A 16,472-nucleotide genomic window follows, 5' to 3' on the forward strand; every position below is an offset into this window, starting at 1 on the left:
AGTGCACTGGCGCAATCAGACAGCTGGCATACGGAGGCGCGACCGACATGTTCGACGAGTACCTCCACATCGGCGAGACGACTGCCCGAGAGTGCCTGAAGTATTTTTGTCAGGGCGTTAGGGAGATATTCGGGGATAGGTATCTTCGAAAGCCTACCCCCGAAGATTGTCAGGCTCTGTTGGATATGCACGGGAATCAGCACGGGTTCCAGGGGATGTTAGGCAGCATAGATTGTATGCATTGGGAGTGGAAGAACTGCCCCGCTGCCTGGAAAGGGATGTACACTACTGGTTTCAAGGCCAAGAATCTCACAATGATCCTTGAGGCGGTAGTTGACTACCGTTTGTGGATTTGGCATGCCTATTTTGGAATAGTCGGGTCGAACAACGACATCAACGTCATCCAGTCGTCGTCCCTTTTCAACGACCAGTGCATGGGCGTTGGTTCGGCCGTCAACTTCGTCGCCAACGGCAACATGAGCTATTATTTGGCGGATGAGATATACCCGATGTGGCCCGTCTTTGTGAAGACGATTAGGTGCCCAGCAGATGAACAGAAGATATACTTTGCGCAATGTCAGGAGGCAGCGCGCAAGAATGTGGAGCGGGCATTTGGTGTGCTCCAGACTTGATGGGCGGCAGTGAAGGGTACAACACGGGTGTGGTACGTTGACAGCATCGCCGACATCATGTACGCATGTATTATCATGCACAACGTGATTATCGAAGATGAAGGTCCAGCACTGTCTGATTGGGCCAATGATGATGCTGATGCTGCGGGTCCAAGCCACGACGTGGGCACCAGCAATGTAAGCATGGGGATACCCCATGACGAAGTCGATCGAGTCTGTGCATTTGCCGACATGTGCCAAAAACAAGCTCATGTTCGACTCCAGAACGATATTATTGAAGAAGTATGGCAGCGGAGGGGTCGTCGTTGAAATATATATTTTTTTATTTGGTGAAATGCACTTTTCTTTTTTTAATGGAATTTTTTCCCTATTTGTGTCGAAATTTTATTTTCGGAAATTGTTTAATTTGTGAATTTGTGAATTTTTTTAATGTGAGAATTCCGCAGGGGAATTCCGCTACTGTGCAGTGGGAAGTCCGTATGACGTGGTAGTGCAATGAGAAGTCCGTATGACTCGGCAGAAGGTATTTTTGAGAATTTTGCAGGGAATTCCGCGCTACTGCTGATGCTCTTATATTTATATTTTGTTGAAAATGTAGTGGTGTCTCCTTGACTCCCAATCCAAACTCTTGAGAGATCAGAAATCAACAACAACAATGTCTGTCCACCTAGCCCTCCACCCTCCTTCCTCTCTCCTCAATCCATCTCACAAATACCGCTGCCTCTCTCCAAAATCCCTCTCACTCTCCTTCTCTTCAAGCCCCAGGCGCCCTGCCTTCTCCATTCGCTCCTCCACCGACCCGCCTCCAAAGCCCGACGCCTCATCCGATAATCCCGCCTACGTGGACGAATGGGGAGACAAATCGGACCCCGAGCCCGAACCCGTCTCCAGATTCTCGGCCTCCGACCCGCCCAAGGACGATGACGAGTGGGGAGGAGCTGAATTGGGGAACGGAACCCCCGTTGCTGCCGACGGTGACGGCAAGCTCTCGGAGCTTAAACGGGCTCTGGTGGATACTGTTTACGGCTCGGATTCTGGCTTCCGGGCTGAGGCGGAAGTTCGGGCCGAGGCGCTTGAGCTTGTTACTCAGTTAGAGGCTGCTAATCCCACTCCCGCCCCTACTGAAACCCCTGATTTGCTCGATGGGGATTGGATATTAGTGTGAGTTCGTCGTTTTATTCTTACTTTTGCTACTATGTACATTTTCTGTGGTTAATTGATTTCATTTTCGAATTGAAAAAGTTGTTAGAGAAGAAGGGCGTTTATGTTTCATGAGAATCGAGTCATATTAGGTAGAAATCACTCTTGGATTTAATGTACTATACTTTTATTTCATATATTTAGGCTAATCGTAAAGAGTAAATGATCACCGAATGAATTTGTACTTGTATAGCTTTGTGCCAATTTGAACATGTGGTGTGGGGGTCCAACAATCAATAAGACTACTTGCTTTTTACTGAAAATTTTGGAATTGGTGATTCCCTAAAGAGTTAAGCTTCCTTTTTCTCCCACAACTAATTATGTTGGTGCTTATCACAAATTATCTAATTGTTTCTCCTTGAAACTGATCTTATTTGTAAAAGTGAGTTTTCATCTTGGAATGCATCTTAGATAACTTTATTATGCTAAAAAAGCGTTTACTTTTGAGGATAAGCATAGATACATAAAATGTGGAGTAGTGTATTAATGCCTTCATTAGTTAGATGAATTGAAACTTGGGGGTATGTTGAGATCCTTGATTACTCTTACCATTTGAGCTAATTTTGTTTGATTCATATCTCATTGAAAGGGTGAGATTGGAAAAATCTTGGTAATGCGGATAAAATACTCAACAAATTACTGAAGCCTGCCTTTAGGTCGTCGTGCCTGGCTGAGGCTCAGGTCAAGGCTCACTCTTTTTAGACTTTTGGCTGTTTAAATGATGAGAGTTGATCTGTCATACTAGCATAGTTTATGGGGCTCATAAAACCATAAAGAAAACTTTTAAATCAGTGCAAATGGTATTTGCAATAACTGGGGCTAGCAAGATTGTTGGTAGGATCTTATTTGCCAGATTTTTCCGGTATTTGGTGATGATGTGATGTTGAAAATATGCTGGTAGAAGGCGACAAACTTTTATCGCTGACTGAAAATATTGTTAAAATAAGTCTGAAAACATGTAAAACGAGTGGAGTATGTAAATTTTGAATACCTCCATATACTAGTCTGAGATTATCGAAGACAGAAATTAAATATACCATTAGAAAGTATGGTCTGAAATTATGAGAAATGGATGGATTTGGCTCTTTTTTCTGGGATCATTATAGCCAGAAATTAAATAGGTGAGATATGAAGCTCTGTATATATGCTGCAATTCCTCAGATTTTCATTTATCATGCCTCAGGTACACAGCCTATTCTGAATTATTGCCTCTGCTGGCAGCAGGCAGTATTCCACTTTTGAAAGTTGAAGAGATTAGCCAATCTATTGACTCGAGCAGCCTTACCATTGAAAATTCAACCACATTATCGAGTCCTGTTTCCACCATATCTTTTAGTGCTATAGCATCCTTTGAAGTTCGGAGCCAATCAAGAATACAAGTAATTTTCTTACACCACCCGTATATAGATGAAGTGAGCTCCATGGTTGGAGATACGTGTCATCTAACTACTCATCGTTGACAACTTATGCAGGTTGAATTTAAAGAAGGGAAATTCAAGCCTCCAGAGATCAAGTCAAGTATAGATCTTCCCGAAAGTGTCAATATTTTTGGGCAGAACATAAATTTATCGCCAGTACAGCAGTCTCTGAACCCACTTCAAAATGCCATCGAGGGAATTGCACGCTCCATCTCTGGCCAGCCTCCCCTTAACATACGCATTCCCGGTGAACGGACAAAATCATGGCTTATGATTACATACCTTGACAAAGATTTCCGTATATCAAGAGGAGATGGCGGCCTTTTTGTGCTTGTGAAGAAAGGAAGCTCACTCTTGGATTAGCACCTAGCGTATGGGAGGCAGATTTGTTGTGTGTAGATATCTTTATACATAAATCAACATTTCCGTTGCTAATGATGATGTGATTTTTTGCAAATACACATTGCATTACGATCTTTGCAGCTACCTTTAGACTTGAGGCATATTTAGATTCAACTAAAAAATTGTCTGCTGCCCGAAACTGGGCACATTGAAAACCTAGTACCATTATTATCATACTTATGTCTATTCTGTGTTTTTGTAGTTAAATATTTATTCCTGTTCGTTTCTGTTTTGCTTACCTCAATCCATAAGAGTCAAAGTCCGCGCAAATAAGAAGTGTTTGACAAGAACCATAAAGACAGTAAAGGAGTGGCAATGCAATATAAATGGCACATCAAAAGAGGTTAATTTTTATTCATGTGGTTGTCTTAAGATGGCCAGTGTACAAAAAAAGAATGGGGCGACAGTGAATTCAGTGATCAACCCTTTCCATCAACGAGAAGAAGCAGACTTAGATTAGGCATTAGTGAGTCCATTGGCAGGAACTTTACCCGTTGCAACGTCCTCACAAAAATCAATCAACTGTTAAATGCCAATTACAAGGGATCTAATCTAATATCTACTCACCGTGTGTGCTATTCTCCAGCCAAAGACTGGAAAAAACACTCCGGCTTGAGAACCCCCCATGAATTGTTTACACTGCAAATCACCCCAATTTGAGGCCTGCACAAAAAATTTGATGATGCATTTACTCTAAACTTGGTTAAGTTTGGTCGCTGCTCCCCAACATGGAAACTTGTAAATGCTACCAATCGAGGCAAATGTCGTTAGCAAAGTCAGCTTGGTGAAGATGATCAGAGTGGCAGATCAGAAGCACTCTAATAAATAATTTAGTCCAGCCGCTCCTTGTGCCCTAACACTGATGGTCCTCTGATTTTAAGGCGCTTGGGCCCTATCTCAGTTTGCCGAGGTTCCCTCATGGTTTTCCCTAGTTCATTCACATGTATTCGATCTCTGTCAATTTCTCCATGGTTACTCACAACTATGCTTTCTTTTCTCTTAAACTTGATTGAGATTGGAATTCTTCTTGCTGTCGGTGGTTTGTCACCACCAACCGAGGCTTCTTTTGAATCTACTGAATTAGAATTGCCATGACGGATTGGATCATGGTCAGCAGTAGGACACCACTCATATGATGTTAATTGCTTGCAATGTACTTCGGGTTGGAGCTTCTTGAGACGCTTGAATCCCTGAATAGAGAAGTCGTTACATTACCAAATCAAATACAATAAGACATGCAACGGGGATGCTCCCACTAAATCGCAACCGTTATAGTTAGTGTGAGGTGGAGCATGGTTTGCATTTAAGCACATTTTCTGGACAAAATTTGATCAGTTAGGACAACAGGTTGACTACCATTCTAGTTTCGTGATGTCACTACATTTTACTAATTACTATGAAACAACACCATTTTTATTTTGCAGACAGTTTTACACCAAAACAGTAACATTCTCAAGGAGCAACAGATACATAATAATCAGCAACAATTTAAATCAAGAAAAACAGAGCCATTAGTAAATATTTTTATATAAATTGTTGCAGCTGAAAGCCGGATTGCACTTCTTTAGTTCTTTTTATTTCTCTTTTTTTAGCTGATCGTTTCTCCAAATTTCATTCATGCCGTCCCTTTGCTTTCATAAACTTACAAGCAAATTTAGAGATATTATAACAAACAAGAAATTTATTTTTATTTCCGGATTCAAGTCACAGTGCAGGATTGTAAATGCTCCAAAATAACAAAAACGACTGAATTCTCTACCTGTTGTTCAGTATTAGCAGACTGAGAGCCACATTCAATCTTCAGGTCCACTTTAGAAGACCTCCGTTTGACACGGAAAATTTCAGAATCGGAATCATCACTTTCTTCAATGACGGTATCTCTGGTAGCCAGATAGTGACCAATTTTGCTTTGGGAACTAACATATTCGCTGCATGAGGATTGTGAGACTTCAGAGCTATTTCCAACAATATGTCTGGACAACAGCTGAGACATTTGATTCTTCAAGTTGGGGACCGCGTGTTCCTATTGTGGCAACAAAAATTCACAGCCATGTAAGTTTGACTACTTCAAGACAGTTATCAAAGTCTATATTTGGATGTATGTGTGTGTGGGAATAAACAACTCAAACGAGAATGAATCTTACATTAGTGTTATAGTGAGGATTTTCAGTTGACATTAGTGAAGATGAACCAAAACCAGAATCGTGGTAACAATACGAAGTTTGAGTCCCAGCAGATCCATTGCCATCATAAAAGGGATGATTTGGAACATGGGAAGTTTCACGAGAAATTTCACAGTAAGGAACATAACTATCACTTTCAACTCCCGAGTATATGCTAGATAGCAAAAGAAAGTCCTCACTTGTTCTACAACATTTTTCAACCTTTTGTGACATACTCTCCTCCTGTTCAAACTGCCTTGCTGCAGCTTCCATTTCCAAGATATCTTCCCTTACAGACACTGCAAGAATGCCTCCACAATCCAAATGAAGTGATTTTATATCTGATTTAAACCAAAGAACTATCATCATTAAAATTTATTGCATAACAATCTTGATGATGAAAGTTGACATTAATATGAAATTTGTTATACCATGGCGAAGGCATAGAGGATGCGAGTAGCACCGGCAATTGAGATATGCTACATAACAATCACGTTTGCATAGACTGCAAAGAATTGTTCCATGGGAAAAAGAAGAAATAGCGATCCACTCCTTCAACTGCATCACACACCAGCGAGCACGATGCTGAAATCGGATCAAATTCACAAAAGAAACCTTAATGCTTTCATGACATATCAAGTCTTGATATGAATAGTCTCGGTCTTCAAGTTCTGCACTAGCATAAAGCAGCATTGCTTCTTTGCATAGGAGCTCCTCTTGAGGAAGAAGAGGTGTCCTGTTAAGTAAAGCATAGCGGCGGCTAGCTATTGACCCCAAAGGAAACCAATCACCAACAGCAAAGTTGACAGCTTCACCACAATTGAAACCTGAAAGTCCCAAGATCAAACGTATTTTACTGATTAGACAGATCAGGAGACATCATTATTAAAGGTGTACCAAGTTCCAGAGAAAAAGTGCAAACCAGATATCTTAGAAGAAACAAAACATACCATGGCTGAATCCAGCATGATAGGCCCTGGGAAAAGTTATTACATATTCACCAGGCTTCTGCACAGCTTTATAAACAGGAATATCATGTTCCAGCAAAACTTTGGGTGGAAACAACGTCGTCTTGCCTAAAAGGACATCAAAAGCTCCATCCTCACCCTCAGCTGACAAAATTTCTTGAGTATAAACATGCTCCCTGACAACCTTTTCAAAATCATGAGCTGCGGGACCAGGAATGCCATACCAAGTTTTTGCTGCCCCACAATGATGATAATTGATGCTGCATATGCAAAAAATCTATCAGCTTAGAACTAAAAGAACCAAAATGGTAGAATTTCAAGTAGGAGAGCGCCTACCTGTACAAATAATGATCTTCCACATGCCATGCAAACATGCTAAAAAGCATTCCAATGTAAAGCATTGGTTCAGTGACTCCCTGGAATAGACCAAATATATTAAGTTAGAACATTCTTAAACTCAGACTGCATAAAGTTCTCACAAAAGGATTCCATTTACCGGAATTGATGTTTCTAGAAGACGCAGTATGGATTTTGGCAGCCGTGAGAGTTTCTGAAATCAAATTATACAAGAATTACTTAAATATCCGTATAAATGTCCCGAAGAAACTTCAGAAAAGCAAACTATAATAGGAGGAAGTGGTTAGTAGAGTAAAGTTATGAAGTTGAGAAGTTCTGTAAGCAAATGAAGAATGGTAATTGATGGAGAAATTTGTCGAAACTAGAAAGAGCTTTGAAGGGAATGATTGTGGAAGGCACTCAAGCTCTCTAATATTATGATCTATACAAGGGTAACTAGTAGTAAAAAAAGTAGGCATACAACTGTCTTAAATATGAAGAGCTTTCAATAAGGAAAAGAGGCAAGGTATTAGAACAAATTCATAAAGTTTGTAAATATGGGTTTCATAGAATACAAATTTATGCGACCCACGATATGTAACCTCGGAAGTACTTATATCTTGTCCTATTTTCTTAGTAGAACTGGGATTTCAAGATCAAGGGTAATAAGAGTATGACATGATAAATAAATAAGTGAATTTTTTTGGTAAAGTCAAGACCTTCAAGTTCCATCTGCTTTTTCCAAGCGGGTCACTGGGAGAAGATGAAAATGCACTACCATCAACATCACATGCATATTCAACACTTTCGGTCTTTCCACAGGCTATTTCATGCCAAAATTCTTTTTCCATGAATGAGGGAGGAAGGCATCCAGCACTATAATATCTACGAGTGAAAATCTTGTTCGCCATTTTCTCGAAATCACGAAATGTATAGTTTCTGAAAAAGCACACTCGTGTTGAAAGCCTTAAAATAACTAAATAAGATTATCATATTTTAAAAAAAACAAGTATTCACCTTCCACTCATGAAAAAGGTGACCTTGTCAACACTGTCCCATTCAGCCAAACGAAGAGGCTGCACACTAGTTGTAAATTTGAAACCAGCTTTCTCTTTCATAAGAACTACACCAGCAGGCACAGAAGCACTCACAGGAGATACAATCTTGCAGATACCTGAAGATGAAGCAAAGTTTCAGCAGTAGGTTTTCGATCCAAGGGCCTATAACACCAAATTATCAAATTATGATGAAGTACAATGTGAATGAAGGAAGAACTGGACCGCTGAAACACTAGAGCAGGACAAAACATATTAAGTATCATTTAACAGGCCAAACAATATAAACCTCCACTCGGTTATGTAATAAAAAACCTAGGAAACTTGAGTGGAACTTGAGCAGTGTGAAAAGATATATAGATTTTTTACTTATCAAAGAGAATAGGTATAGTAATTGAAAGAGAAAACATTTGCATGAACCAAGAACCTAAAATTAGCCCTACCATATTTTGAGGCTTCTGGAGCTATCTTTTGCAAATAAACTAAAGGATCCTGGAATTCCTCCATACTTGGAGCGTACAACGGACATTCCGGAATTTTCTCAGTCCAATCAAAGTCAGGTGTATCAAACTTTTCAACTTTGCGCTTAGATATTTCAGCTCTTTCATTTAAATTGCTGCCAATATTTGAGGACATAAAGGAGTTTCTGTGCATTCTCACACCACATGATGCAGGTCTTAAAGCTTCCCCACCACTCCTATGCATTATGTTAGTCAAACAGGGGGAATCATCTTCCCTTTCTATTTTCATCTGATCAAGCCTTTTATGCTTCAAAAATTCCAGTTTAGATTCTCTTGGCATACATGCCCTTCCTTCCACCTGCCAAGTAAAGCAATAAAAATAAGATATATGCATGTGTATACCTTAGAGTAGATTGAGACAAAACCATCTTTTCAAGTAGTACAATGTAACAGGCAGAAACAATATCGAAAAACCCATTTCCATGAATTTGGTAAGCAAAGCCATGAGAGGATAACCTATTTTCATCATTCACTTTCTTTTTTTTCCTTGGTTGGCAAAACTCAAATACAATTTTCGGCCATCATATCACGGGTCTATCCTTCTAACAATCAGCATAACTCAAGTAGTATATGAGTGTGTTAATCGTTTAGTAGAATTCACTGAAAAACAGCAAGTCTTCTCAAGCTATCTCATCAAGCGAAGCTATATAGTACTTCGCTACCTTATGAAACACATTATTAGCAGAGAGAGATATGATAAAACAACTTCAAAAAAAAAACACAAACTATGAAATCGGTCAAACAATGATCACAAAACTTGAGCGATACAGTCTCACCTAATTTTTTAGAAAAAACACATGCATGAACACATCCCTAAAGATCTGTTCATCAACAAAAACTAAATTTGCAAGATCTGAAGTTTCATGGAAAAAGCAAGATACGTTACAAAGTGTGGCACTTTGCCGCTCAATATACGTAGAAAAAAGAATTTGGATGGAGTATGACTACCAATTTAGTTATCCAGTTATCAATCAGGGGACGAAGTTAACACTTGAACAAAAAAATCATAACAAAAATTTTTTTTAAATGAAGCAGAATAATCATTGAAAGCCAAAATATAAAAAATCACAAAGTTTTAGTACTAATTGAAAACAGAATGCAAAAACACTACATTGTATACACACATATAAATAGAGAGAGGGAGAGGGAGAGGGAGAGGGAGAGGAAGAGAGAGAGCTGCGCGAAGAGAACAACAAATATTACTAAAAAACTTATTAAATAGAAAAACTGGATGACAGTTGTGAATATAATAGGAATGCTTAAGATCCAAACGATCAAAAAGTCAGCCATATGAGCTACCAGAACCTACATTGAGCACAGAAACTGAAAATGAAAAACAAGAGAAAATATAACAGAAGAGGCACGATTACTACACATACTAACAAACTATTACTCACACTTACCATCTCATTCCGGAAAACTTCACTATCAAACTCCGTCTTGTCCAACTTTTCGCCGGAAGCAGAAGAGACACTTGAAAAGCCGACTAAAACCGCCCTATACGACAATCCAGGGCAAACCGAACCATGAAAAATCGATTACGCATCCCACATTCTCCCTCAACCTCCCTGCACCGAGTCAAACTCAGATCCGAACGATTCCACCCACCTGGTCACCTAGCCAGCGAAACAGACGTCGGCGTCTTACGAAACGGAGTCCGAGTCAAATCATTCGGCGGCACTGTTTCGCCGGCGAAAGAGTAATTTTCCGGCGGGTGTAGAGACAACACAGAAGCGCGTTTTGTAAGTATAGAGAGAGAAAGAGAGAGGAACAGTAGATGGAATCTTTCCAAAAAGTGGGGTTTGGAAACCGTAAAAGAGAACTGGAAATGATAATTTTATTATTTTCAATATATAATTTCTGTAATTAGTCTTAAATTAATCACAGCGGATAACATTAATTAGATAATTAATTCTGTAAACAAAAGAGCTATATAAATTAGTGGTGGTTGTTAAGTTGGTTCAACCAAATGCCTGCAGATCGAAACGACGACGTGGGCTTCATATTCTGCATCACGATTTTGCCCCTCAAGGGGATCAATATTTACGGGGAGTGACGGAGGTGGTTTGGGGAAAGTAGAGCTTTCTCTCAGGGGCTGAAATGGAATGACGGCATTACCGAAGAGTTGGTCAGAAGGTAGTAGTCACGTGAGGTGAGGAGCAGGTAATGAGTATAGGGATGCGGTTTTGTTAGCCGTTGGATGTCAATCTGTTATTCCGTATTAACGGCGCAGAAACGGAAATGTGAACAAAAGTTTACGCATTTGCCACGTATAGCTTCTTTTTCGACATGACTTTACGTTGGTTTCAGCATCCACTAATTACGTTTTAAAAGCTGTTGATAATAAATTAACAATAATGTTACAATGGTAGAGCTCTATCCTCCTTTTCTATGGGACCCAATATTTAAATAACTATAACATGTAGTAAAATTAATTGCTAAAATATGTAATAGTAAAATTTAAACTACGAAGAGCATCTCCAAAGTTTAATTTATTTTTAGATTCATACAAATCTTTAGTTTTGAAAGTAATGGCATGGCATGCATGCTCCTCATTTACCGTTTAAACTCCAAAATAGTTTTTTGTAAAAGCTTTCTTATTTTGGTTCAATTTTAAGCATGGAATTTCTAATTTGCTGTATTTTTGCTCGTCCAAGTGTTGAGATAATTTAATACTATTCCATTATACCTTGTAGTGATTTTTTTTTTTTTTTACAACGTTCCAAGATAAGTGGATTGTTTTTTCAAAAATTGATACTACTATTTTTCATTTTTTTAATTTTATTCACTACAATTTTATACTACCATTTTCGATTTAATTCTTTCTTTTACTTTATAATTAATGAGTATTTTTTTCCTCTCTAATATATAGAAATAAAACATAGTAGTACTACGTTTATGAGAGTATCTTACTGTAATATGATTATCACGCTTTGCTTATTCATAGTACAAATAATAAACATTAAATATCATGCTAAATTTGAATATTTTCGTTATTATAGTTGAATACTCCACATTTGAATAAACCAAATCAAGATCACTCCTGAAATTTATAAAATCAATAATTAGTCAGCTTAAGCTATATTATCAGGATTGAATTTCCGGTGAAACATTACAATAAAAACTAATCTATAGATATTAAAGAATACTATAATTACTAAAAAGTGTACTACAAAATAAAACATGTAGAAACTTATGAAAATAATAATAACAGAAATATTATTATTGTCGTAGTTGTTATTAGTGTTCATTGTATTTGCTGAAATGTAAGTACAGTAAGAAGCTTTATAAGATGAATAATACAGAGAATCTCATGACAGTGAAGCACACCATAAAACCATCAAAATCAGAAGATGGAAGCTAGTAATTAAATGTGAAGCTCACATCCTTCCTCACTTTATGTTGAAAACGGAGTAATTTTTATTGCAAGAAGCAATTTAACAAACTTTCAAAGCTGTAATTTATGTGAATTGAATTGAAATGACAATTAAATGAAAATAATACTTCTATATTCTCGTACCATGCTTTCTGGTCTTTCAGCTTCTGATCAGACAGCAAGTACTATAATTACTATGAGAAGCACGATTCCGAAAATCACGAGCAACAAGCAAGTCTGCAGAGGAAAAAGGAAATATGAGAAACAACTATAGTCTGCATTGCTATCTAGTGGAGGTGAATTGATGTCAATAACTCACCAGTGATGAATTCGATCGCTGGGTCTTAGCTGCTTTGATAAGCTGTGATTTTGCTTGAGCAGTTGCAGCATGTGAACCCTCAATGTTGGAGCCAATATCATCTGGGGAGGGGAAAAAACTATATCAGGCTCCTTGATGCATTAACATCAAATGCAATGCAAAATCATTTACCAATCATTGTCCCTTGCTCGTGAACAAGTACAGCAAGGTCCTTGAAAATCTCATTTACTTCACCAATTTGATTCTGTATTTCTTGTATACCCTGATCTCGCTCCTCTATAATGGCCTCATTAAAAGCAATCTCATTATCCAATAGCACAACCTCCTGCCTGCAACATGAGCACATAAAAAAATAAGGATAACACACTTCCAACAGATGGCAGAAGTTCTTGTTAAATGTTGATGGGTGGTCATGATATGGTGGAGCAGGAGTGCATATAATCTGTGATAAGAACACCACACAAATTTCACGACGCACTTCTTCAAATTCTCAGCTGATGACACCGTGGCATGCATATGTATATTCTTTTAGCTACACAAGAAACTATACCAAATGATCACAGGAATTTCCCTCAACTGCTTTTCTTTGCTACTTCCTGAATACTACTTATTTTATTCCATCTCAAGGAAGTTACAACAATTCATGGAAATACAGACATTGCATTCTTTTCTGATGCTCATCGGCAGAAGGTAACATTCATGAAATGCCAGAATGAACAGCAATCTTAGCGTACGCAATATACGAAAGAATTAAGGCCATCTACCTATCGATCAAGCAAGTATGCTGCTTCATAGTTATCTAAAGAACATGCTAAATTAAGTTCATATTCTGTGATGTACGAACTCAGAAGGTGAGAAAGTTGAAGATTACAGGAGCAACAAGACAAAGTCGTAAACTGTACATGACTATGTGAGGATGTCATTAAGTACATATTATAGGAAAGAATGAGAAAGAGTAGGCAGGTTATATTACATTACCAAATACTATAATGCAAATGCTCATTGAGATCGCGGTCTTCCCATTACTATAAATGGTAAAAACGACCAAAGGAATAACCAACAAATAAAGGAATTATTTGGAGATCCATTGGAAACAACATTTGCTATTTACAGTGATCATAAATGTTAGAAATGCCAGTTCATCTATACCTTCTAGATTCCACAAGAAAAGCTCGTTGTTCTGGGGTCTTGTCTGCACTTCCATCTATCTCGCTTGCGGTATAGCTGCAACAACATTAATGTAAGAAGGTAAAATGCTTCCTTATACAAGAGGTATTTGTTATCCTTTTTAAAAGAAAAATGGGAAAAAAACTTGATGCTGAAAAGGTGTCAATTTGACGAAGTGGTAGAAAAAAAGAAAAAGTTAATTTGTCTTAACTAGTAAAAGGAAACTTTCCAACACAGAATATGACAAAGATGATGTGTTGGAGAAAAGCTCAATACTGAAGCTAACTTTAATTTTGTATAATGCGAAGCTAGTCATCCATTTTATGGAATCAGTATAGAAAATTCCAAGACAACCCTAACATCAACTGCAGCATCACAACATTTGCTCTAAGGATTACCTAGAAGGAAGCACTGCTTGGGAAACAAAAGGAGTGTATGATGTCTCCCTCTCAGCTGAAAGCCGCTGAGCCTTCTGAAACTCCTTTAGAACGGCTTGAAAATCTTTCGCAAGTTTAGCATCTGTGATTTTCTTACTTTGCTGCAGTTAACAAAATAGATTGATAATGTTATGACAGAATAGAGTAATTGTGTAATCGACAAACGAAAGAACGTAAAGAGACACAGAATTTACGTGGTTCACCAACGTTGTGTTGGCTACGTCCACGGGCAAGAACGGAGAACAAATTGTATTATGACTGTAGTTACAGATTTCAGATCGGATCTAAGATCACAGAATTATGTGCTCTACTCCCATGTAAATAGGCACACATGAGATCCTATCCTAATTCGGTAACATAATCCTATCCCAATTAGGAAACATGATCTGAACATATTCAAGGCATACTAACAGATAATCACCTAAAACTGGTTTAGGGATGGTGACATGAAGACTTTAAAAGTAAATTGTTTCATGCATTAGCAACCAACTATGACCACATTCATTGTTTAATTTTCAAGAGGAAAAAAGATATTCTCAAAATCGAAAACATGCATTCCATGCAATCTTAATAGATGAATAAATGAATAAGAAAATTCCAAAATTAGCAGTAATGTTTTTTAGACAAGGAAGCAAACTTACACTGACATCAGCACGATGATCTGTTTCACTAGCTTGCTTAAGTTTAGCTGAAGTATCTTTTACCAGCTGTCCAATGTGCATCCGAGTTTTATGCCTCCAATGGATAAAAGACAACAAAAGAATCTCAAACATTTATTGCTTTTATATAACTAGCTATTGCATGCAAAAAATGACATCACTTCTTGAAGATCATGCATCATAAATTAGCTTCTGAAAACTGAAAGAGTCTATCCTCCTGACTAACAACTAAACAAACTGAGTAGGTTGTTTTCTTTAAAGTTTAAACCACTGACTGGAATCAAGATGTTCAAGTGCCTGCAACAGCTTTGATTGCCAACAGTATAGCCCCTTCAATCATATTGTAGCATACACTATTACTAGATTTTCTGAAAATTAGCCCAGATTAATCATTTTCCATTGGTCTAAGGCTCCAAGCTAAATGAAGAAAGGAATAGATTATTCAAATTCCAAGTGGTACTGCTTAAAGTGAACAAGTTGTATTTTATTTTCCATCACAACCCTTTCTTTTCTCAATAAACTTAAAAATCAGTTTACAATGCTGCATAGTAGTATTGACAATGTGGTGAAAGATCATGTCTCTAATGTTGTTAATGTTAATGCAGCTTAACGTCAATATATTTTATATGATCATTTACTGGATATTGATAAGAATTCATGCTTCTTAATTATGTGTAGTGAATCATCACTCTCTAGTAGTGTTCATGCCAATTTGCCGTTAAATCTTCCCACTTAATTATGCTCCTTAATTATGATGAAAAACGACCTAATATCACAAATCATAATATGAAGCATCTACCAATTCAGCTCTGAATTGATGCCAAATTAAAACGACCAACGATCCAAGAGTCCAACCAATGCCTCTGATAAATGACATGTAAAAAAATCGGGAAAAACGACGAATCGAAAAGAAAACTTACAGTTTTTCACGGAGCTCCGGCGTGTCCTTGGGGGTGCCGATGGCGTTAACGAGGCGCTGGAAGGTGGACACCGCCGTGTTGATCTGAAAAATCCCGGACGCCACCGCCTGCGTGGAATCCTGCCGCCCAAGCCCCCTCCGAGGCCCGGCAGCTGCCTTACCCGCTTCGACATCCTGAAAACTCATCTGTGATCGACAGATGTGAAATATCGTCCTCAAAACCTAGATCAAAGGCCTCGAAACCGCAAAATTGAACCAATTCAATCAGCGATCACGCACGAAAGAGAGGGGAAGTGAGACCCCAGGTCCAAGAGGTGAAATGAATATCGAGGTTGAGGAGTGGAATTATAGCGAGATTAGTAGTAGTATAATTTAAAATGAGGAAAAATTGGATTATTGGCCGCGGGTTTCCTTTTTCATGAGATTATAATTGCATCAATGCTGTCGGATGGTGATTGCTCATGCTCTCCCTCTCCTTGTCTATTTACTCTTTAATTTAGGTCACAACTAAACTTTATGTCTAAAAAGTCACATTTTTAAGTTTAATCATTAGAAGCCTCCACATTCTCACATGGAGCTACGTTTTAGTAGGGCTGACAAATCGTGCGGATTAGGTTGTTATCGGGTCAACCTGATAATGACCCAACCCAATAAGGTCTAACCTGAACCCGACCTATTAAGGAAACTGTAAATCCGAACACGAACCCGACCTGCTACCTTCAAATCCGAACACGACCCGCACCCGACACGAACCCGTTATTGACACGATATAATATGGGTTGACACGACACGATAACAACCCGAACCTGATATTACACGATTAAAACCTAATATTACACGATTAAACCTTAATTTTTAACCTAATTTACACAATTAAAATTCATTTTATACTATTTAAACC

General features: G+C 38.2%; 3 protein-coding genes across 3 annotated transcripts; 1 reads left to right on the forward strand and 2 right to left on the reverse strand.

Moving 5' to 3' along the window:
- The first annotated feature begins 1,120 nt into the window (after nucleotides 1–1,120).
- Nucleotides 1,121–3,879, forward strand: LOC121801298 (plastoglobulin-1, chloroplastic-like). The gene is made up of 4 exons (XM_042200764.1): nucleotides 1,121–1,155; nucleotides 1,231–1,793; nucleotides 3,016–3,211; nucleotides 3,305–3,879. The coding sequence occupies exons 1-4, from the start codon at nucleotides 1,141–1,143 to the stop codon at nucleotides 3,611–3,613; spliced, it is 1,083 nt and encodes a 360-aa protein (XP_042056698.1). The 5' UTR covers nucleotides 1,121–1,140; the 3' UTR covers nucleotides 3,614–3,879.
- A 96-nt stretch (nucleotides 3,880–3,975) lies between these two features.
- LOC121799886 (lysine-specific demethylase JMJ706-like) lies at nucleotides 3,976–10,517 on the reverse strand. Its single transcript, XM_042199400.1, has 11 exons — nucleotides 10,098–10,517; nucleotides 8,617–8,992; nucleotides 8,136–8,292; nucleotides 7,838–8,057; nucleotides 7,279–7,332; nucleotides 7,119–7,198; nucleotides 6,765–7,042; nucleotides 6,246–6,641; nucleotides 5,797–6,155; nucleotides 5,412–5,675; nucleotides 3,976–4,842 (listed from the first exon to the last, which is right to left on the reverse strand). The coding sequence occupies exons 1-11, from the start codon at nucleotides 10,098–10,100 to the stop codon at nucleotides 4,483–4,485; spliced, it is 2,547 nt and encodes an 848-aa protein (XP_042055334.1). The 5' UTR covers nucleotides 10,101–10,517; the 3' UTR covers nucleotides 3,976–4,482.
- Nucleotides 10,518–12,055: 1,538 nt separating this feature from the next.
- LOC121799887 (syntaxin-22-like) lies at nucleotides 12,056–16,041 on the reverse strand. Its single transcript, XM_042199401.1, has 7 exons — nucleotides 15,573–16,041; nucleotides 14,635–14,728; nucleotides 13,955–14,094; nucleotides 13,539–13,613; nucleotides 12,561–12,718; nucleotides 12,390–12,490; nucleotides 12,056–12,307 (listed from the first exon to the last, which is right to left on the reverse strand). The coding sequence occupies exons 1-7, from the start codon at nucleotides 15,755–15,757 to the stop codon at nucleotides 12,242–12,244; spliced, it is 819 nt and encodes a 272-aa protein (XP_042055335.1). The 5' UTR covers nucleotides 15,758–16,041; the 3' UTR covers nucleotides 12,056–12,241.
- Nucleotides 16,042–16,472: the final 431 nt, after the last annotated feature.

This window comes from Salvia splendens, chromosome 4 (genome assembly GCF_004379255.2).
Source record: "Salvia splendens isolate huo1 chromosome 4, SspV2, whole genome shotgun sequence".
In the NCBI taxonomy this organism is placed as follows: Eukaryota; Viridiplantae; Streptophyta; class Magnoliopsida; order Lamiales; family Lamiaceae; genus Salvia; species Salvia splendens.

Bases quoted from the DNA above. Each gene is read 5' to 3' on its own strand.
- LOC121801298 (XM_042200764.1), top strand. The intron at 1,794-3,015 runs GTGAGTTCGTCG...ATCATGCCTCAG, and splicing joins GATGGGGATTGGATATTAGT to GTACACAGCCTATTCTGAAT. The intron at 3,212-3,304 runs GTAATTTTCTTA...CAACTTATGCAG, and splicing joins GGAGCCAATCAAGAATACAA to GTTGAATTTAAAGAAGGGAA.
- LOC121799886 (XM_042199400.1), bottom strand. The intron at 8,058-8,135 runs GTGAATACTTGT...GTGCTTTTTCAG, and splicing joins ACCTTTTTCATGAGTGGAAG to AAACTATACATTTCGTGATT. The intron at 7,199-7,278 runs GTAAATGGAATC...GGTCTATTCCAG, and splicing joins TTCTAGAAACATCAATTCCG to GGAGTCACTGAACCAATGCT.
- LOC121799887 (XM_042199401.1), bottom strand. From the start codon at position 15,757: ATGAGTTTTCAGGATGTCGAAGCGGGTAAGGCAGCTGCCGGGCCTCGG. The intron at 14,095-14,634 runs GTAAGTTTGCTT...TGTTAACTGCAG, and splicing joins ATCATCGTGCTGATGTCAGT to CAAAGTAAGAAAATCACAGA. The intron at 12,719-13,538 runs GTATAGATGAAC...CTCATGTTGCAG, and splicing joins TTTCTTGTGGAATCTAGAAG to GCAGGAGGTTGTGCTATTGG.